The sequence below is a fragment of the Dryas octopetala genome, chromosome 5 (genome assembly GCF_963921425.1).
Source record: "Dryas octopetala chromosome 5, drDryOcto1.1, whole genome shotgun sequence".
NCBI lineage: Eukaryota > Viridiplantae > Streptophyta > Magnoliopsida > Rosales > Rosaceae > Dryas > Dryas octopetala.
The window spans coordinates 8,069,758-8,088,110 of record NC_141370.1 but is presented as its reverse complement, the minus strand read 5'-3'; the positions used below and the strand labels follow the sequence as shown (position 1 = coordinate 8,088,110).

The following is an 18,353-nucleotide window of genomic DNA, read 5'->3' as shown; positions in this document are numbered from 1 at the left end:
GCTTCAGGCATAAATCTTTAAAAACTCTAAAATTTGTATGAACTTCATGTAGTCACAATTATGACTTAAAAAAAAAAAAAAAAAAAAAACAAAGCGATCCGTAGACAAGCTAATAGATTAGTGGAATGGCTAATCAATAAGCAACTTACAAATCTTCACTTCATACAAGAATTTTGGTCCCAAACAAATTGTGTCTCATTTGCTTAGCATCTAAATTTTTGTTTTAGAACAGAGGGCTAGATTTAATTAAGAATTAAGAATTAAGATTAGTTACAAGATACACAATAAACCATGCATGACCATACTCTAACCAAAAGAACATACCATGTTCCTTCAACATAAAGTGAGTAATCCTATTACGTACGTAAACTCTCTTGACTGATAACAAATACCTGAGAGAGTGGCTAGAGCCAAAAATGATTTGACCTCTTGTTTGACTGTTAAGAAACTCGAAACAAGAAACCCCGTTAATCCGCAATTGATACATAGTTTCCCTAATTGAACCGTAGTCATTCATGATTCAATAGGATAATCACAGCAAGGCTGTTTGTCAATCTACTCCAAATCTGGAACCTTTCTTTCTTCTCGCTTCAAGGCTATAGAATACGATGTAGACTTAGTAAAAGGCATGAGCACAGTTGTTGCGAGAAACATGACGACACTCAAAGCAAAAGAAATCTAGAGTTAAGGATGAAACCTAAACCCCCTTTAAGATCAAGAAATGGACAAATCCTCTCTAAGGATGACCATTGGTGCATGTTTTCTTTGACTTCAGGTTGATCGAGTGTGATCCTCTTGAGCTGTTGTGATGAATATTCAACGTGCAAAAGGTGGCTTGAGTGTGGAGGGTGAACTTCTTGAGGAAGCATTGTCTTTGATTGCTCAATTGTCTATGTTTTTCATTAGTTATCAACCACAAGATTGCAGGGCCGTTCCTAATTAAGATTCCAGAGGCCCTGTGCAAATTTTTAATACGTACAGGGCATCCTTCAACTGTCTCACGTGAAAATTTTTATAAACAAAAATTGAATATTGGTGCCATAAAAGTAAATTTGATAACTAAAATTCAAAAATTAATTCATAAAATCATCAATGTCATATAAAATCATCATCAAAATATCAACAAAAAAAATACATAAGAGCACCCAAAAGCCCTAATCAAAATAACAAAATCCATTTGTGGGTAAAAATTAATAGAATCAAACCTATTATATAACGAAAGTGAGAGAAAATCGATGTTATTGATATATTAGACCCATGAACATTGTTTCTTTACTGCCCATGAACTTCATTTTAGCTGCTTTTTCATGGTCTTCATATCTTCATCAGTACTGGTCTGAAAGTATAAACCAAAATTTGAGAGGACATGGCATGCACTTAATTTTCTATATAATTCCACAGATTAAAATGGGATCTTAATTGTTTATCTGACTTTGCAAAATTCCAATTATGAGGAAGGAGAGGTAATGGTAGAGCGGCAAAGATAGGAGAGGCGTGCTGTTACAATGGAGCTAGGTAATTGTCTGTATCTTTGTTGTCTCTCATTGTCATATACTTATCTTTTTTTTTTTTTTTTAAGTGCATGACTTTCATATCTCATTTATTTAAAGCCATTGAATCTAGTAGCATCCAAAATCTAAAAATGATAGTAAGATTTTTTGAAGAATTTCAGATAGTTTGTGTTTGACTATTAAGAAAATATGAAAGAAAACGTATGGAAAATTAGTTACCTTTCATTAATATTAATAAAGAGCTTTTATCAGTAGTTTTAAATATTAGACAAAGACTTTGAACTGTTTCTCCTTTGTTTTTTTTTTTTTGGTACGAGACTTTGACCTGTTAAACAAAACTGATTAACTAACTTACAGCTGTTAAGGCCTTCCACACGAAGGGCAAGATTTAGGGGAGTGTACTCAATCAATACTTTTAAAGACTTTTGTTAAATTAAAAAGTCATGAAGTACTCAATCAAAACTTTTATATACTTTTAAAAAGTCTATGAAAGTCGGGGGTACTCAATTAAGACTTTTTAAAAGTCTATGAAAGTCATACGGTACTCAAAATGTCAATGACTTTCACAGATTTCTCAAATCCATAGATTTTGAAAGACTTTTGACATTAAAGTATACATACCAAATCTTCTTATTTCTCTTCTATTTCCCCTCAAGAATTTGAAAGATTTTTGAGAAAAGGCTTCCATTTTTCTCTCTCGGCCTCCTTTAGCATTGCATGCGCGCGTGTATGTCCCTTCCAACATTGATACACCTATTCCTTATATTGTCCCATCACTATGCCATTACATATAAATAGACCTGTCATATACGGTTCTAACTTCAGACTTCAGTGCTCCAGAAGTTAGTTTTATGGGTTTACAACATGTCAATTATAATATATTGTTCCACCCTTTTATTTTTTGTATGTTTACGTTGAGAGTTTCAAGGATGACTTGAGTTAGATTTATCTGTTATATACAATAATAAAGAGATTAGTTCAACATTATTTAAATTTTTGACTTATATGTTAAGTAGTAATACAACATTATTTCTTTCAAATTTTAAAACTTATATGCATTTCTCATTATGTATTATTTTATTTTTTAATTTAATTGTCTTCACACTTGGAAGTTCGTTTTCGTCAACGTTACCTGAATTTAACATTATCCATATAACATTGAATAGTAAGTTTTGATAAATATTGAAGACCAGTTTTAGATCATTCAATATATTAGTAGGTTTCTTAACAATCTTGATTTCTTGGAGATTATTCTTTCATCAGCTTGTCATTTTTTGTTTGATTTCACTACTTTTTCATTGCCCTTCTATTTGATTTCATTGCGTTTTCATTGCCCTTTATGATATACGGATGCTATTATCTTACAATATTTCATAATGATATTTGTATCAAAAAGTCATTGAAAATCTATCAATGTCTATGAAAGTTTTTTAATAAAACTTCATGAAAGTCTATAAAAGTCTATAAAACTCTTTGAAAGTCTATCATAATTCTGAAAGTCTATGAAAGTCTGTCACTTAAAAAAAAGTCTTTAAATATCTGAATTGAGTACACCCTCCTAGATTCCAAAAAATCAAACTTAAAAATAGAAATCATTGTGATTTCTATTTGACCTGAGCCCAATTAGTGATGTCTATATATAAACATCACGAGTTTGGTTCTGGTCCAATGCAGCCCGGCCAACGCGAAGAGAGAGCAAAGAGAGAGAGTGGTTGACAGCTGAACTAATGTGAGCCCCGCCTATGTTGCCTAGCAACTGGAACCGTGTGGATGATGCGTGCAGAAAACGACCAGCGTGGATCATAGATTCGTTGGAAACGAACGATCCTGATGCCTCCACTTTTGAACAATTTTTTCTTTTTTAAAATTTTGGAGTACCATGGATCTGACAATCTCAATTGGTAAAATTGAAAAAGTTTGAGGACTAAATTTTTCAAATTAAAAATCTGGGGACCAAACTAATACAAGTGTAATAATCTGGAGATCAAATTAGCATTAATCCCTATTTTTAAAAGGTTAATTTTAATGGTTTTTTAATTATTTTTGTCCACTGTGTAGTTTTTTAAGAAGTTTAATATATACTTAGTGTTAAGTATATAACCGAAATATCAAGTTGACGTGAAATTGAAGTTGAGGCATAGAAGTGTAACTTTTAAAATATCATGTATCAACTTGAAAAACGGGATATAGTTAAGGTATTAAAATAAAATTTACTAAAATACCCTTAAAAAAGAGTGAGTCGGTGAAGCGGCTTTCTTGTTTAAGAGTAACCCAAGTATTCAAAAGTGTGAGCGTGTCTGAACCCAGGTTCGAACTGGGGACCTCTAGTGTGTGAGACTAGCGTGATAACCAACTACACCATCCAGACTTAGATGTCTTTTCATCTCTTTCAAAGGTATATAAACAATGTTTCAGCCCGTACAGCGAATGCCAAAATGAATCTATATTCTATAAAAGACACATGCACACACAGAGTAGTTCTATCATGAAGGCAATATATAATTATAAGAAAAGGTATATATCTTTCAATGCCTTCCTCTGTTAGGTACTGTTAATAAATGGTATACAATTACAATGCCAAAATGGTTACTAGATGGTACTGTTAATAATGTCATATCCATCTTGACTGACATGGGACACTAATTAATTTGCTTCGTACCTACGCCAAAAATATTAAAGAGAGTCAAGGAGTTAAATTTCTAGTTATCTAATCCCCTATATTAATGTTCTCTAACCAAGCTAGTGTATATATGAATTTACAATATACTGCGTATATAGGAAGATGGATATGATGCTAGCTAGAGTTTTTATCCTAAATTAAACCACATGCATGCATATATTAACAATTAACAAATAGAGGAAATTACAGATTTAGTCTAATTATTTTATACCTAGTTCAATTTTGGTCCACAATCTTTTTAAAAAAATACACTTATGCAATAATGGCCAATTTATCATAGCAGGAGTAATAACTCATAGCAGGAGTGATAACTAAAGCAAGAATGGCCCAGATAGAGATCGGAACCCCGTTCTGGGTACACCAATTATAGTAGCAACTGCCCCTAAGCCGGTCGGTATCGTTCAAAAGCCACTTTAGTTGAGAGGGTCCCCATCAATGTGCTCGGTAATGATGTAGTCATCGCTAGTGTCTTCATAAATAAGATCTTTATTGAATTGAATGAAAATGCCCCCCACCACTCACTTTATAGGAATAAATATATATACTATTTATAGGAATAAATATATATACTAAAAACAAAAAAATTTAATTATTTATGGATGCTATTATAAAAGTATATATATTTATTCCTATAAATAGTATATATATTTATTCCTATCAAGTGAGTGGTGGGGGGCATTTTCATTCAATTCAATAAAGATCTTATTTATAAAGACACTAGCGATGACTACATCATTACCGAGCACATTGATGGGGACCCTCTCAACTAAAGTGGCTTTTGAACGATACCGACCGGCTTAGGGGCAGTTGCTACTATAATTGGTGTACCCAGAACGGGGTTCCGATCTCTATCTGGGCCACTCCTGCTTTAGTTATCACTCCTGCTATGAGTTATTACTCCTGCTATGATAAATTGGCCATTATTGCATAAGTGTATTTTTTTTAAGTTCTGTTTTGATCCACTAATTGTTTCACTTGTTCAATAAAGGTCCAGATTTGTTTTCTCAAATTTGGCATACCTTTTACCCTATTAATCTCACCCAAATTCAGTAAATATATACTTGTTTTAAAACTATGCATTTTTTCTTTACAACCATATAAAGATCATTTAAATTGGAATTTTTAAATACAAGATAATTGACCCTAAAATAGGGTATTCGAAACTGCTAATTTTTCAAACTTTACCCAATCTGAATTCTGTTAGATTATAATACTCCAAATTTATTTTTATGACTAAGAAATGATGAAATATAACTTATACTTCAATTATAATCGAAGAAAACACAACCCAAAAGATTTAAAGTTACAAATTTGGACATTTATTGAACAAATGAAACAATTAGTGGACTAAAACAGAACTTAAAAAAGATTGTGGACCAAAATTGAACTAGGTATAAAATAAGTTGACCAAATCTGTAATTTTCTCTTAACAAATATGTACATATATATATAGACCCATTCCATTGTAGTATATCTCAACTTAAACATAATGATGTATGCTTGTGGAACCAACTTTACATTGTAATTTGATAATCGAAGCCATACATATATAGTTGGAGTGTAATTACCATCTTAATTATTGTTCAAATACGGTCATTACCCATCTCTATACGCTGCACATACATGGGTCATTACCTATGACCTACGCACTTATTCATTCATACAAAGAAAGTTTTTTTCGTGTGGTGCCAGAGTTTCAATCCTAAAATCACATGCATTAATAATTAGGCCAATATATGCTAGGTGCCTTAATTTTGTGCCCTAATAAAATTATCTAATTTTTTTTTAATATATGTAATAGTTCATTTGCCACATAAGGTTTGAAAAGACTATTTTAACCTTTCTTAAAATTATACAAAATTTAAATAAAATAATAATAAATAAGATTTCATCCACAAATTCAAAAATAGATAATTACAAATAAATTAATAAAAAATTGTAAAATTACAAAAAAGTCAATACCAAATTTCCTATCTCATTTTAGTCAATCACATAATTTCATAAATTACGTTTTGATCAATAGCTCTGCGAGCCCCAGCCCATTATTGATTTTTCTTTAAGTTCGTTTTACCCTTTTGCCCCAGCCCATTGTTTTTATTTTAGTTTGTTACCTTTAATTTGAACACGTGTCAGCTTCTGGTTAGTTTTTACCTTTTTTGTAATTTTTTGAAATTTTCATGGTAATGGCAGTGGTTGTAATTTCTAGTATTTATTATGTTCTCTTTAGTATAATGCATAATTTCATTTAATTCATTTTAGTCAATGGTGACTATTTTGGGATTTAGGAAATGTTTATTGACCTATTTATAATTTTGAAATGTTTTATTGACTTTTTTGGTAAATAGCCCTTTGAAAAACCTATTAGGATTTCTTAAAAAAATTAGCCCTAAATTTAGAATCCTAGAAGAACTGCATCATCTCATGGGTATAACCAAGGAGTAAAATTTCGTTTTTTGGAGTGGGCAAAATTTTATCACAGTACCATATAATTTTCGTTTTGATTTCGGAATATTTCGCCGAAAACCTCGAAATTTCGGCGAAATTTTCGATGGCTGAGATTTCTGGGTTTTGGGACCAAGAGTCATCGCAGGGATGGTGACGTTTCAGTACCACTGTTTGCTATAAAGCTCTCTCTTCAATCGTCGATCTGAGATCGGCTTCTGAACCCAATCGAAAAAAATGGCGGAGGCGTCATCGCAAGGCTGGGTTTTACAGGGTGGTGCTTGCGCCCATGACGAGGTGTCGAGCTTTGAACCGAGTGCCGCAGCCAGCTCTGGCCGAGTACTACGCTTAGAGGTCAACTCCCGGCAGCGTTCTGATCAGTGAAGGCACTTTGGTCTCCAACACAGGCACTGGGTAATTTCGTAATTCTCAATGCTTTTCAAGGGTGTTACTTGTAATACTTTGATGAGTGGCTAATGGTTTACAGTAAAGTATCAGTATTCAGTCAGGAGCTTGGCAAAGAATAAAGTGAAAATAAAAAGTGTACTGTCCACGTGTGGTTTTTTTATTAAAAAAAAAAAAACATATTTTTTATAATAATAAAAATTAGAAATCTCAAAATTATCAAATTTTTGGCTTACAAGCTTAGGTACAAAAGTAAGTGGAGACTGAGTGGTACTTCTATTATGGTCCATTTGAGGTGTTATTTATATAATTATTAATTAGTGACTTATTTTTTTAACAATATTTACTTCCAGTGCGCATTATATTCACCTTATATCACATGAAACCTATTATATAATTTGATTTCTTCAATGTTTTTTATAAATATAGTAGATAATATGTTAAATAAGCATACAGTCAAGTTTCATTTAAAATTTCTGTATTTTGATAGTAATTTCCGTCGTTTTTGTCTAATTTTGTCAAAATCGAAATTTTAATCGAAATTTCCACGAAAATTTCCGTCGAAATTTCCATCGAAAATTTCCTCGAAACCGAAATTTTACTCCTTGGGTATAACATCTACAGTTTTCGTTTTTATAATTTGATTTATATATTCATTTTCCCATGCATTGTGTTTGTATATTAAAAATAAGATGATAATTTGATGGAAAAGTATAATTAGCACAATTGTAAGATTGCAAGCAATGTCCAACAATCAACAATAATAGGTGGTGTTCTTCCTCTTCCGGCTGTTTGCCCTCCTTGAAGGTCGTGTCCAGGGGCGGACCTACGTGAGGACTCATGTGGGCTGCAACCCACCCTATTTTCTTAAAAAAAAAAAAAAAAAACCCTTAGTATGTATGCTTCAGCCCAAATGCTACATAGGTCACTTATCAACCTTAGCCCAATAGTCAATATCATAATTTTTTTAAAGAAATTAAATAGATAAAATGTTGTATATTTTCATATGATAGTTTCCATGCATTTTGTAGATGATAAAGATAGCACTCTTGCCAAAATTTTGGGAAAATATTTAGCCAAATAACAAGACAACCTAACTTTAAAATTTAGCACGCCATTTTAAAATCTTGGGTTCAAATGCCTTTTTCCGTAGACCTCTATATTTCTTTTCAACATATTGCATATCAAATTGATCCTTGAAACAACATCAACAAAGATTACCTCAAAGTATTTGATCCATGATAATTTGATGAAAAGCTGTCGACTTACAGTGGTGATTCAATTATTAAAGAAGATATTGCATATTTATTTTATAAAGTTGGAATTACAACTCTTAAATTTGAAATGTGCAAGATAGTCTTTATAAAAAAAAAAAAAAAAAAACCCCAATAAATATAGAGGTCTATGGAAAAAGGAATTTGAACCACAAACTTGAGTACCTCAACGTACCAATCATTTTTACGTTATAACATGGATGGATGTAACTCCATAAGCTTGATTTTAGTTTGAATAGGAAGACGTTGTATTCTGTGATAATTATATATTTTGATTAGTTTCTTAATTAAACAGTATTAGTTTGTTAATCACAATTAGTTAATTAGTTAGCTTTATTTAGCCATGTGTTAGCTTTTGGATATGTATTGACTTTTTTTTAATTTTTAAAAGACATAATTAGGCTTAGGTCTTTCAGGAAAATAGTTTAGACATAGACCGAAGTGTTTTAAAATTCATAGTAAAATTCTTTTAATTCATAATAAAGTCATTTTACTAATAGAAAATTAGGATTAAATATTAAATCTTAATAATTTTTTGGTATAGCATGAAGACCATATAATATTTCAATTGAACTACTAAATTTAAATATAGTTTTTTAGATTGGGTCACAAACATATTGGCCATTTGATTTGAGCCTTTTTCATTTGACATTTTTGTCCTTTGCCCCACATATGATGAATGTTAGTTAAAATTTATAAGGTTTTGACAAAATTGCCCTTGAGGCTTTTATATTATCTTGAAAATTTGTTAATGTAGTCTCAATTTCACATTTAGTTGTGACTGTACGACACTAACAACTTCAAATTTAGTTGTGACTGAACGACAGTCACATCTAAGTTGTGAGACAATCACAATTAAGTTGTGACTTAATTGAATTTGTTTTAGAGAAATTATACTATAATATAGTATAAATAGAGGTCAAAAAATATTTTTACTCAAAATAATATATAGTATAGTGGTGTGAGTTGTCTCTTTCAATTTACCAAAACAGTCACAGTTAAGTTGTGATTGAATTGATTTTTTTTTTTAAATACAATATAGTATAAATTAATGTAATATTTGTGATGTAATATTATTTTTATTTTTTTATTGTAGTGGCATGTGATGTAATATTTGTAAATTATAATATCTTTTACTTTATTTATTTGTTTGACTTTTCAACTAGTACCTAATCTACAATGCTATTTAATTTTGGTACCTAAACTAAAAAATTATTGAAATTTAATAGTTAAAATCAATGGACCTTTTTACTAATTGTCTTGTCAAAATATTAATTACACGTAAGCATTTCTATTTTTTTTTTCAAAGATTTGATTTTGTCAATATCTAACTTTCCTTTTTCTAATTTTTAAGTTAATTAATTTAATTTAAGATAATTAAGAGTTTATTTAGGCATAGATTTGAAGTTGAATTTTAATGTGAGAGAGAGAGAGAGAGAGAGAGAGAGAGAGAGAGAGAGAACCGGAGAGCAGGGAAGGCTCTGTTTTCTGTTAAACCCACAATTTGCAATTTACAGTTTAAAAGATGAAGGATCAGAATAAGAGTAGTGAAGAGTGTCCAGTGAGAGTATATGTAGATGACATATATGATCTCTTTCACTTCGGCCATGCCTATTCTCTTGAGCAGGCCAAGAAGCTGTAACTCTATCTTTTTCTTTCTGTCCCTCATAAATCAAGTTTATTGTTAATAATTTCATGTGGATTTTCATATTTTTCGCTAAATTTCTTGAAACTCAAGCAATTTCCTTTTAGGACTTGAGTGTTTGTTGTGTTCTATGGGTTTTGATTATTGTAATTTACTGTTGAATATTCAAGCTATAGCTACGTGATATATGTATATATTCATGTACGTGGATTTGAGGCCAAAACGTTTCTTTGTTATAGTTTTTGTTGTTTTTTTTAGTGGGTGGGGATGAGGAGTGTTGGAGGAATGGTTGGAGGAGGAGTTTGCGGTCTAGGGCTACAATGCAGGCAGATGGGTACAATAAGATATACCAAACCACGTATTGATACAACTGAAATGTAACACGTACTTACGTATTGGTCCAATTAAAACGTATCAAATCCATGTATTGGTACAACAAAGGAGTAAAATTTTGAAAATTTCGGCGAAATTTCACCAAAATTATTATTTTTTTGGGGTATGGAAATTATAACACGAAACCAAGCACTTTTCGTTAAAATGAAATTTCGGCGAAAACACAGCTGGAACTGCCGAAAAAGCCGTTGGAGCAACCACAACCTTGACCTCGTCGATCTTCCGACGTGAGTGATTTGCTGGGCAATCGGAGGCCATGGCTGGACTCTCTGTGACCTGGGGAAGAGAACCTAGGTAGTCCGGCACCGCGTCGTGGTCAGAAACTAGATCGAGATCACCGCTGGAGGACCAGTCAGCCTTAAGCTTCGAAATGCCGTCGACGATGAGTAGGTGGGGAAGATGACGGCATCGGGGAGAGAGAGAAAGAGACGACACTCCTTTCACCACCTGGTTCGCCAGCGATCGTTGACGAATTGAGAGAAATCGAAGAGAGAGGAAGTGAGGTCGAGGAGAGAGAAAGAAAGAGTGACCATAGAGGGAGGAGAGAGAATGAAAGTGTGTCACAGGGGGGTTGCGTGAATGAGAAGAGAGAAATGAAGATAAAAAATCTGATTTTGGGTTTTAAAACTCACGTTTGTAAATTTACAAAAATGTCCATCGCTTCAAGCACTCGTATCACTCAAACCATAACTCCAATCGATGCACAGTTTGTGCCCACGTGTTCGTGTGTTTGACACATTTCCGATAAGCCACAAATCGAAGTCAAAAGTCCAGTATTTTAAAAAGTCAAAGAATGGGTCAAACTAATTTTTAAAAAATATTATAAAATTAACCCAAAACATTTTATTTCTCAAATAAATTTCTAAAATATTTAAAATATTTTTCAAAATAAAACTTGAAAAAATACGGGGTCTCACAATCTACCCCCCTTAAAATAATTTTGTCCTCGAAATTTCCAAGGAAAGTAATAATGGAACAACTTCAAACAAGCACAAACAATAACAATCCAAAGCTCTGAAAAGTTCTTTTCATCTATGAAAAACAAGAAAATAAATTGCACAAACTCTGAGGTGTTTGTTCAATAAAATTTATGTAATTACGAATTAGTGAACCATTTTTATTTAACAATATTTGTCTTCGGCACGCATTATATTCATCTTATATCACATTAAATCTACTATATAATTTGGTTTCTTCAATGTTTTTTATCAAAGTAGTAGATAATATGTTAAATAAACATATATTAAAGTTTCATTCAAAATATCCTTATTTGGATAGCAATTTTCGTCGTTTCTGTCTAATTTTTATAGAAATCGAAATTTCCTCGAAACCTGAAATTTAATTTCTTGGGTACAACTAAAATGTACCAACCTACTTGTTTGTACAATTGAAATGTACCAATTTCATAATTGGTACACATATTGAAATGTACCATTTTCACAATTGGTAAAGATATAGAATGTACCAAACAACAATTCATGTATTATATATATATATAGAGTGGTTATATTCTCACCCCTTTGTCTTATTTTCCCACTCACCTTATTTTTACACCCCCCATTAAATTTGAAAAAAATATTAAAACACTCTTCACACTCGTCATTATTCCTATAATAGCCTTTGATATATAAACTCAAACACTCACTCAATAAACACTCTTCTCACCCCCCTTAACTATTATCTCATATATATAACAACATATATTGGACAAGAGTGCAAAACCAAGCTCTTTAATGGGGGTTTGATCCTTCTGGCACAAATTATGCAAATATGACAACCAAGCTCTTGGAATAGTCAATCTGTCAATAAATGATTAAAAACTTTGCATAATGCCCAAGTTGGTGGCTGTCATATTCAACGCATTCCCCTCGACATTTTTGTATGGCAATGGAAATTAAAGTGGTTTGGCTTGGCTACGCATGCAAATGCAGCAAATTAAGTAACAATTGGATGCCACTGTAAGCAAATTAATTCTGGATGCAATTCCAAGGAGACCAATTCACGGTGATTTCACCCAAGAATTGAACTCACGGGGTTATCCTACTCCAAAAAAAAAAAAAAATTGAAAGCATCTCACAAAAAAATTGTTTTGCTTACCTTTTCACTAGGTGAATTCTCTCCGACTTCAATTTGATTATTCGTCATCCAAAAACAGTATAATCAAATAAATAATGATATGAGAAAAGAAGAGAAATTTTTTTTAGAGTTTATGGAGTTTGAAATTTTTTTTAGGATTTATGGAGTTTAGGTCGTTATAAGGAGGTGGGTGAATAAGGAAAGAGGGGTAGAGTAGATTTATTTTCATTTTTTTTAGTCAAGCCCTTAAAGGTAATTTTACAAAAGGATAAATTTGTCATGATGTTTTTTTATATTAAAATATGTGTGGAAAAATAAGACAGGGGGTGAGAATATAACCACTCTACATATATTATAGTTTAGATTTATTAATCTCACACTTTGTGAGATTTCTCAAATTCAAATCTCATAAATTTTGGAAAGTTATCCCTTAAATTGTGAGATTTAAATATCATAAATTATCAGTTTCAAACATATTAAATAATTATATGGGCAATTTTGGAATACAAAATCCTACGTGGTAGAAAATGACTTGATTAAAAATTATAAAATTATTATCGGTCTTGATATAAGGACATCCTATAAAATGGGTTGGACTCTAAGTCTCTCTAGAGATATCAGCAATGAGTAAGCAAAGTGGCAGGAAGTGTAAATACACTTATATTTTGAATCTAATTATTACTGTCAATAATTTCTATTATTTCTTTCATTTTTGTCGATGTCAATTTTTTGAAAAAAACATCGACCATTATGTAATTACAAATTATTATATAATTTTTATGTAATTGACCATATAATCAATTTAAATTTAAATAAATGAATTATCGACACACATCGCGCTTTACCGGAGAACACAAATTGATAAATATGATAGTACGTACTCTTATTAATTAAGGGCATGTGAGCCAAGTGTACCTACTGATATTAATGTGTTATACACAAGTGTCAGACATGCAGTCCACCATGATGATGCATGTTATATATATAAACGAAACCATCAAAGCAAAAGCTCACAGATTTGAGAGAGAGAGAGAGAGAGAGAGAGAGAGAGAGAGAGAGAGCATGGGATTTGTGGAAGGGAAAATAGAAGGAGAAATGTCAACCATTTAATCTTTATTAGTAAATGGTTTTCGATGTATCTAATTTTTTGCAAAGATAATCTTTTAATAGAGAACTAAAAAATAGACGGTTCGAATCGTTGAAATCCTATATGGAGTAGACCCAATTAAAAATTTGTGTCAAAAATAAAATGACACAATCCTTCTCATATATGTACGTATTTGGGTTGTTGTAGAGCAAAAGAAAAGCTTGTATGCAGTGAGGTGAAATTCAAAGAAGATGGAAGTGCAGAGATTGTATTTGGGCCAATGAATCCAGTGAGGAAGTATGGAGGAAGAAGAGTGTGGTTCAACACCATTGTAAACTACACGAGTGCAGATGTAGGCAACATCAGTTTTGCAGATGGTAGTCAACTTCCAGAGACAGCAGTGGAAGCCTACAAGAAAATCACCGAGGACAACTGCGTCGACATAAAGTGGCAGAAGGGGGACTTGTTGCTCCTCGATAATCTCCATTCTCAACATGCCAGGCGCCCCGGAAAGCCGCCACGTGCCATTCTAGTCTCCCAATGTAATTTAGAGTGAAAATGATGATTAAGATTAAGAGAAAAATTAAATATCTAAGAATAAAGAATTTTGGCGGGAACTTTATGGGAACTTTGTACGAGTGTGTTGTGTAAGTTAATTTAACAATGTTATGCCTATTATCTTGGACAGAGATTAGGCTTCCCTTTTCTTTTTTGTTTGACATTTCTCAATTTGACAACGATAAAGATAAATTATCTGAATTCTAATTAGGAAGACTTAGAGTCCAGTTCATTTTATGAGTCTTTCTTAGACTAAAATCGGTAGTGATTTAGGATTTTTAATTAAGTCTTTTTATTTTTCTTCTTTAACGGTTTTGTTTTAACTCCAAGAGCCCAAAATCTCGGAGTTAAAACCTAATATGCAGCCTCTATAAAGTCCACTATGTACCCTAGGAGGGGAAAAACCCTTCAAATTAGGGGAAATACCCTTCAAATCAAGGAAGAATTTTATTACGAATTAAAAAGATTTTCTTATAAATTAAAAGAACTTTATTATAAATTAAAAGAATTTTTTTATAAATTATTATGAATTAAAAGGATTTTCTTATAAATTTTAAAACACTCCCGGTCTTCATCTAAAAACTACTTCACTACTAGGAAATACCCCATTAGATATCACTACATAGATATCAGTTTTAACAAAATTGATATAATAGAAGTTTTTTATATCAGTTAGATTTTTAGTTTTTTAAAACTGATTTCTAAATACATTTATATATCGCCACATTTTTAAATCTGATATCTAATTTTTCGGTATAAGTTATTATTCTGTAAAAACCGATATCTAAATCCTTACTGATATCTTTATTTCAGCTAAAAAAAATAAAATAAAAATTTGAAGACTATTACTTAAATTTTTGGACTAATTTCCCAATACTTGAACCCGATACCCTCCTCTCTCAAACACAAACACTCTCAAACTTTACTCACCCCAAGCTCTCTCTCTCTCACACCCTCACTGATCGAGACCACACTCACCACCCTCGTTCTCTTCAACCTCCGAATCCAATCCCAGAGACAGAGATCGACATAGACAGATGGAGAGAGAGAAGAATAGCCATGGACGATAGCTGTGCGGTGTGCGGTCTGCTCCCCCTGCGTCGCTCGCCTTCGCTTCATCTGCCAAGACCGCCGATGCTTCATCTTCAAGTCCGAGCCAGCGAAAGAGAAAGAGAGCCGTTGCGTCGCCGTTCTCACAGTCCTTGTCATCGTCGTGTCGTTGACCTTGGCGATGACGTCGGCCCTCAAGAGCTTTCTCTGCCTCGCTCATCGTCTTGGGTTGCAGTCAAAAGGTAAGATTAGTCATCTCGATCCCCTGGGTTCTCTCTTTCTCTCTGTCCTTGATCTTCTCTCTATCTCATGCTGGGTTCTTTCTTTCTCTCTGTCCTCTTCTCTCTTTACTGAAATTAGGGTTTCCAAATTGGGGTTTTCTGTTTGTTTAGGTTTTTCTTAAAATTAGGGTTTTTCTCGGTGGTATTTGAGGAGGTTGAAGATCTTGTTTTGGGATTTTTAACAGAAAGCAACTGGTCGGAGGTAAGAAGAGAGATTGGGTGTTGGCATCTTTAATTGTGGTAGCGTTGGGGCTGACAATTACAACTTTGAGTGATTTTAATCTGCAAGCAATAGAACCTATATAGTACCTAGCTAGAAGAGAGAGAGTCAGAGAGAAGGTTACAAGCTGTTGGATATTGATTTTAACTTGTTCAATACAAATATTAGTCTGCCATGATATCTACCATTCTGCTAGTTTACAGGATGCATTCTTGAGAGATGGCAGGCTTGAAACTATGGAGTACAAGTAGCACCATACTTATAGACTTTTCAACTGACTCTAGTTTTCATGAGAATTCGGTTATACTTGGTTGAGTGTTTCTGTAAACTGTGTTCTGGCTATAGTTTTGTGAGTTTGATAAGCTAATATACATTATTGAAGTTATTAATACTGTGTTTCTAGGCCCCTGAATTGCACATGGAAATCCATAAGCATGGTTTTGGTCAACAGGCGATGGGAGCTGCTGCTGGACCTTCCACTTCATCGGGTGCAAAGGTGAATTGGAAATCTCATGGTTCTCTTTTTCTTGACATTTTGTTCTTTTTGTTTCTGGTTTTCTTTTCTAAATGATATTAGTCTTTGCCAATTTAATTATTTTTATTTTGTGTGTTTATGAATTCATGGAATCATGGATGTAGGCTGTGTGGCTGATATGTAGTTGATGAAAGATTAACTTCAGTGCATTGCATTTGCAGTTACATATGGTTCAACTCAAATGCTTTTTGAATACCAAGCAATGTGACAGATAGCATGCCAATATCTTATTTTTTAAAGATAAATGAGTTCTTGTGGCCAAAAAAAAAAAAAAAAGAGTTCACATGAGTGGTACCAAATATGAAACACCACTTGGTATCCAAATTTGGGATTTATTTTAGTGCTTGTAGAATTTCTGATTTTTTACATGTAACATGCTTGAAGTTTAATTATGTACAGCAGTCTGTCTCTGTGTTCTTATATTATGGTTAGTTTCTTCATCTGTTGATGAATTATTACTGTTTCCCATTCTCTACAGGCTACAAAGAAAAAGAAGAGCAGTGATCTCAAGTATGACATATTTGGTTGGATAATCCTTGCTGTTGGAATTGTCGCTTGGGTAGGATTTGCAAAATCCCATGTGCCTCCCCCACCTCCGCGGTGAGCATAGCATTTGGTTGGTCATAATCTTTGGCACTCTGGAAGGCAGTTTGGAGATTAATCATTCATCAGCAGGTGGAATTCATGTGAAATTGATTCATATTTGGCTGACCATCCATAAGTTAACCCGGTGGTCTCTGTCTCTGTCTCTCTGTCTCTCTCTCTCTATCTATATCTATCTATTTATCTATCTATCTTGCACTTGCACATGGATCCAACAAACAGAACTCTGCTCTCTCAAAACTCCTTACCTACTCTTGAAGTCCTACTTGGAATTTTGAAGTTTTTGTTTGCCTAAACTATCCAATTCACATGAGTCTTGTCAATTGATTAATTATTGATATTAATATATATATTGATTAATTATTGATATGTATATATAATAAATATATATACATAGATAATACTTGCCTACAGTTTCCAAGAGCTTTCCTACCATTCATTGTTGATATTATTTTATACTGTTAATAGTGTTCCCTGTTTAGTTCTTGTAAATTACCAACTAGATCTGTTTATGTTAATTATTTTGGCACCTCTTTGATGTTGCTCTAATTTTCTTGAAGCTTCCTCATCCTCTTACTGACTTGTTAATTAATTTCCTTGTTTTAAGGCTTCAAGGTTGAGAAACACATAATTGAAATAAAAGCAACTGAAGCAGAGTTTGCTAGAAGGAGAGAAGCTAGTGAGTTAGAAGTTGAAGCTAGGACAAATGAGATTTCCTACATAAAATGTTTTTTTTTTTTTTTTAAAAGCTAGCATTTCTCAAACAGTAATTGGATTAAGGTTTCAATATAGACTTTGCTGCAGTTTCCACCTAATTTGGTTGCAGATCCAAAATATTTGATGAGTGGGCATATTAAAATTTGTCCTATATACAAGAAAGTAAGAAACTCATTGCAGCAAGACTTAGAATATATATGGGTGTACTATTAAAGTTTCATATCTTAACATTAGTTTGTAGGGATATATTTGTATATAATACAATGAATATAAACCACCTTATATATGATATTCATTTGTGGATGGCTTAGCAGAGACAAAGATGGAAGAGTTCATGTTATTTCCACAAGATGCAGCTTAATTAGGAGTGGTTATTCTAAAATATGTAGATTGCAGCAATCATATGTTCCAGATTACTTGAAACATGTGGAGGTGCATGCTCTCTCTCTCTCTCTCTCTCTCTCTCTCTCTCTCTCTCTCTCTATCCCTCTATGTCTTGCATCTTTCTAGTCTGTTTGATTTCCAGTGCTCTCAATTAGCAGCAGATTTAGTAGATTGTGCTAGTAATCTTGTCACTAACACATGATAGGAAGATTACCCTGCATGACTGGAATTGAAAAATTGTTGTAAATATATTGTTATATGTGGCTATCCCTGTAATTAGTTGTAGGGGCATACTAGTAAATATACAAAACCTAGTAAACCCTACTTCTATATAAGGATATTTATAACATGAATAAGAGTGACTGATCATATTCTCTCTGCCTCCTCTCTTCCACAAACCCTAGATTTCTACATACTTTTACAACACGTTATCAGCACGAAAAGCTTTTTGGATTGTGGATCGCCAAACAAAAGAGGATCATCATTCAATCC

The 18,353-nt window shown here is 32.7% G+C and overlaps 2 protein-coding genes and 1 non-coding gene across 6 annotated transcripts in view; 2 read left to right on the top strand and 1 right to left on the bottom strand.

Moving 5' to 3' along the window:
• Positions 1 to 3,805: 3,805 nt before the first annotated feature.
• On the bottom strand, positions 3,806 to 3,879 carry TRNAV-CAC (transfer RNA valine (anticodon CAC)). The gene has a single exon. It is a non-coding gene; the product is annotated as a tRNA-Val (tRNA).
• Positions 3,880 to 9,837: 5,958 nt separating this feature from the next.
• LOC147283966 (clavaminate synthase-like protein At3g21360) lies at positions 9,838 to 14,069 on the top strand. Its single transcript, XM_086245627.1, has 2 exons — positions 9,838 to 9,950; positions 13,721 to 14,069. The coding sequence occupies exons 1-2, from the start codon at positions 9,838 to 9,840 to the stop codon at positions 14,067 to 14,069; spliced, it is 462 nt and encodes a 153-aa protein (XP_086101753.1).
• A 1,223-nt stretch (positions 14,070 to 15,292) lies between these two features.
• Positions 15,293 to 18,353, top strand: part of LOC147283965 (mitochondrial import receptor subunit TOM20-like) — a 13,098-nt gene continuing 10,037 nt past the window's right edge. The window contains exons 1-4 of one of the 4 annotated variants that reach the window (XR_015122421.1): positions 15,640 to 15,932; positions 16,026 to 16,118; positions 16,636 to 16,832; positions 17,792 to 17,909. Coding sequence is in view for 1 of the 4 variants with exons in the window: in XM_086245086.1 (XP_086101212.1) it covers positions 15,912 to 15,932; positions 16,026 to 16,118; positions 16,636 to 16,761 (240 nt within the window). In the remaining 3 variants the exon portion in view is untranslated. Of the gene's footprint in view, positions 15,364 to 15,639; positions 15,933 to 16,025; positions 16,119 to 16,635; positions 16,865 to 16,958; positions 17,640 to 17,791; positions 17,910 to 18,353 lie in introns of those variants that run through there. The other 3 variants (XR_015122424.1, XM_086245086.1, XR_015122422.1) reach the window with 3 other exon arrangements.

Coding starts and splice junctions, on each gene's coding strand:
- LOC147283966 (XM_086245627.1), top strand. CDS start 9,838: ATGAAGGATCAGAATAAGAGTAGTGAAGAGTGTCCAGTGAGAGTATAT. Junction 9,951..13,720: donor CTTGAGCAGGCCAAGAAGCT/GTAACTCTATCT, acceptor GGGTTGTTGTAG/AGCAAAAGAAAAGCTTGTAT.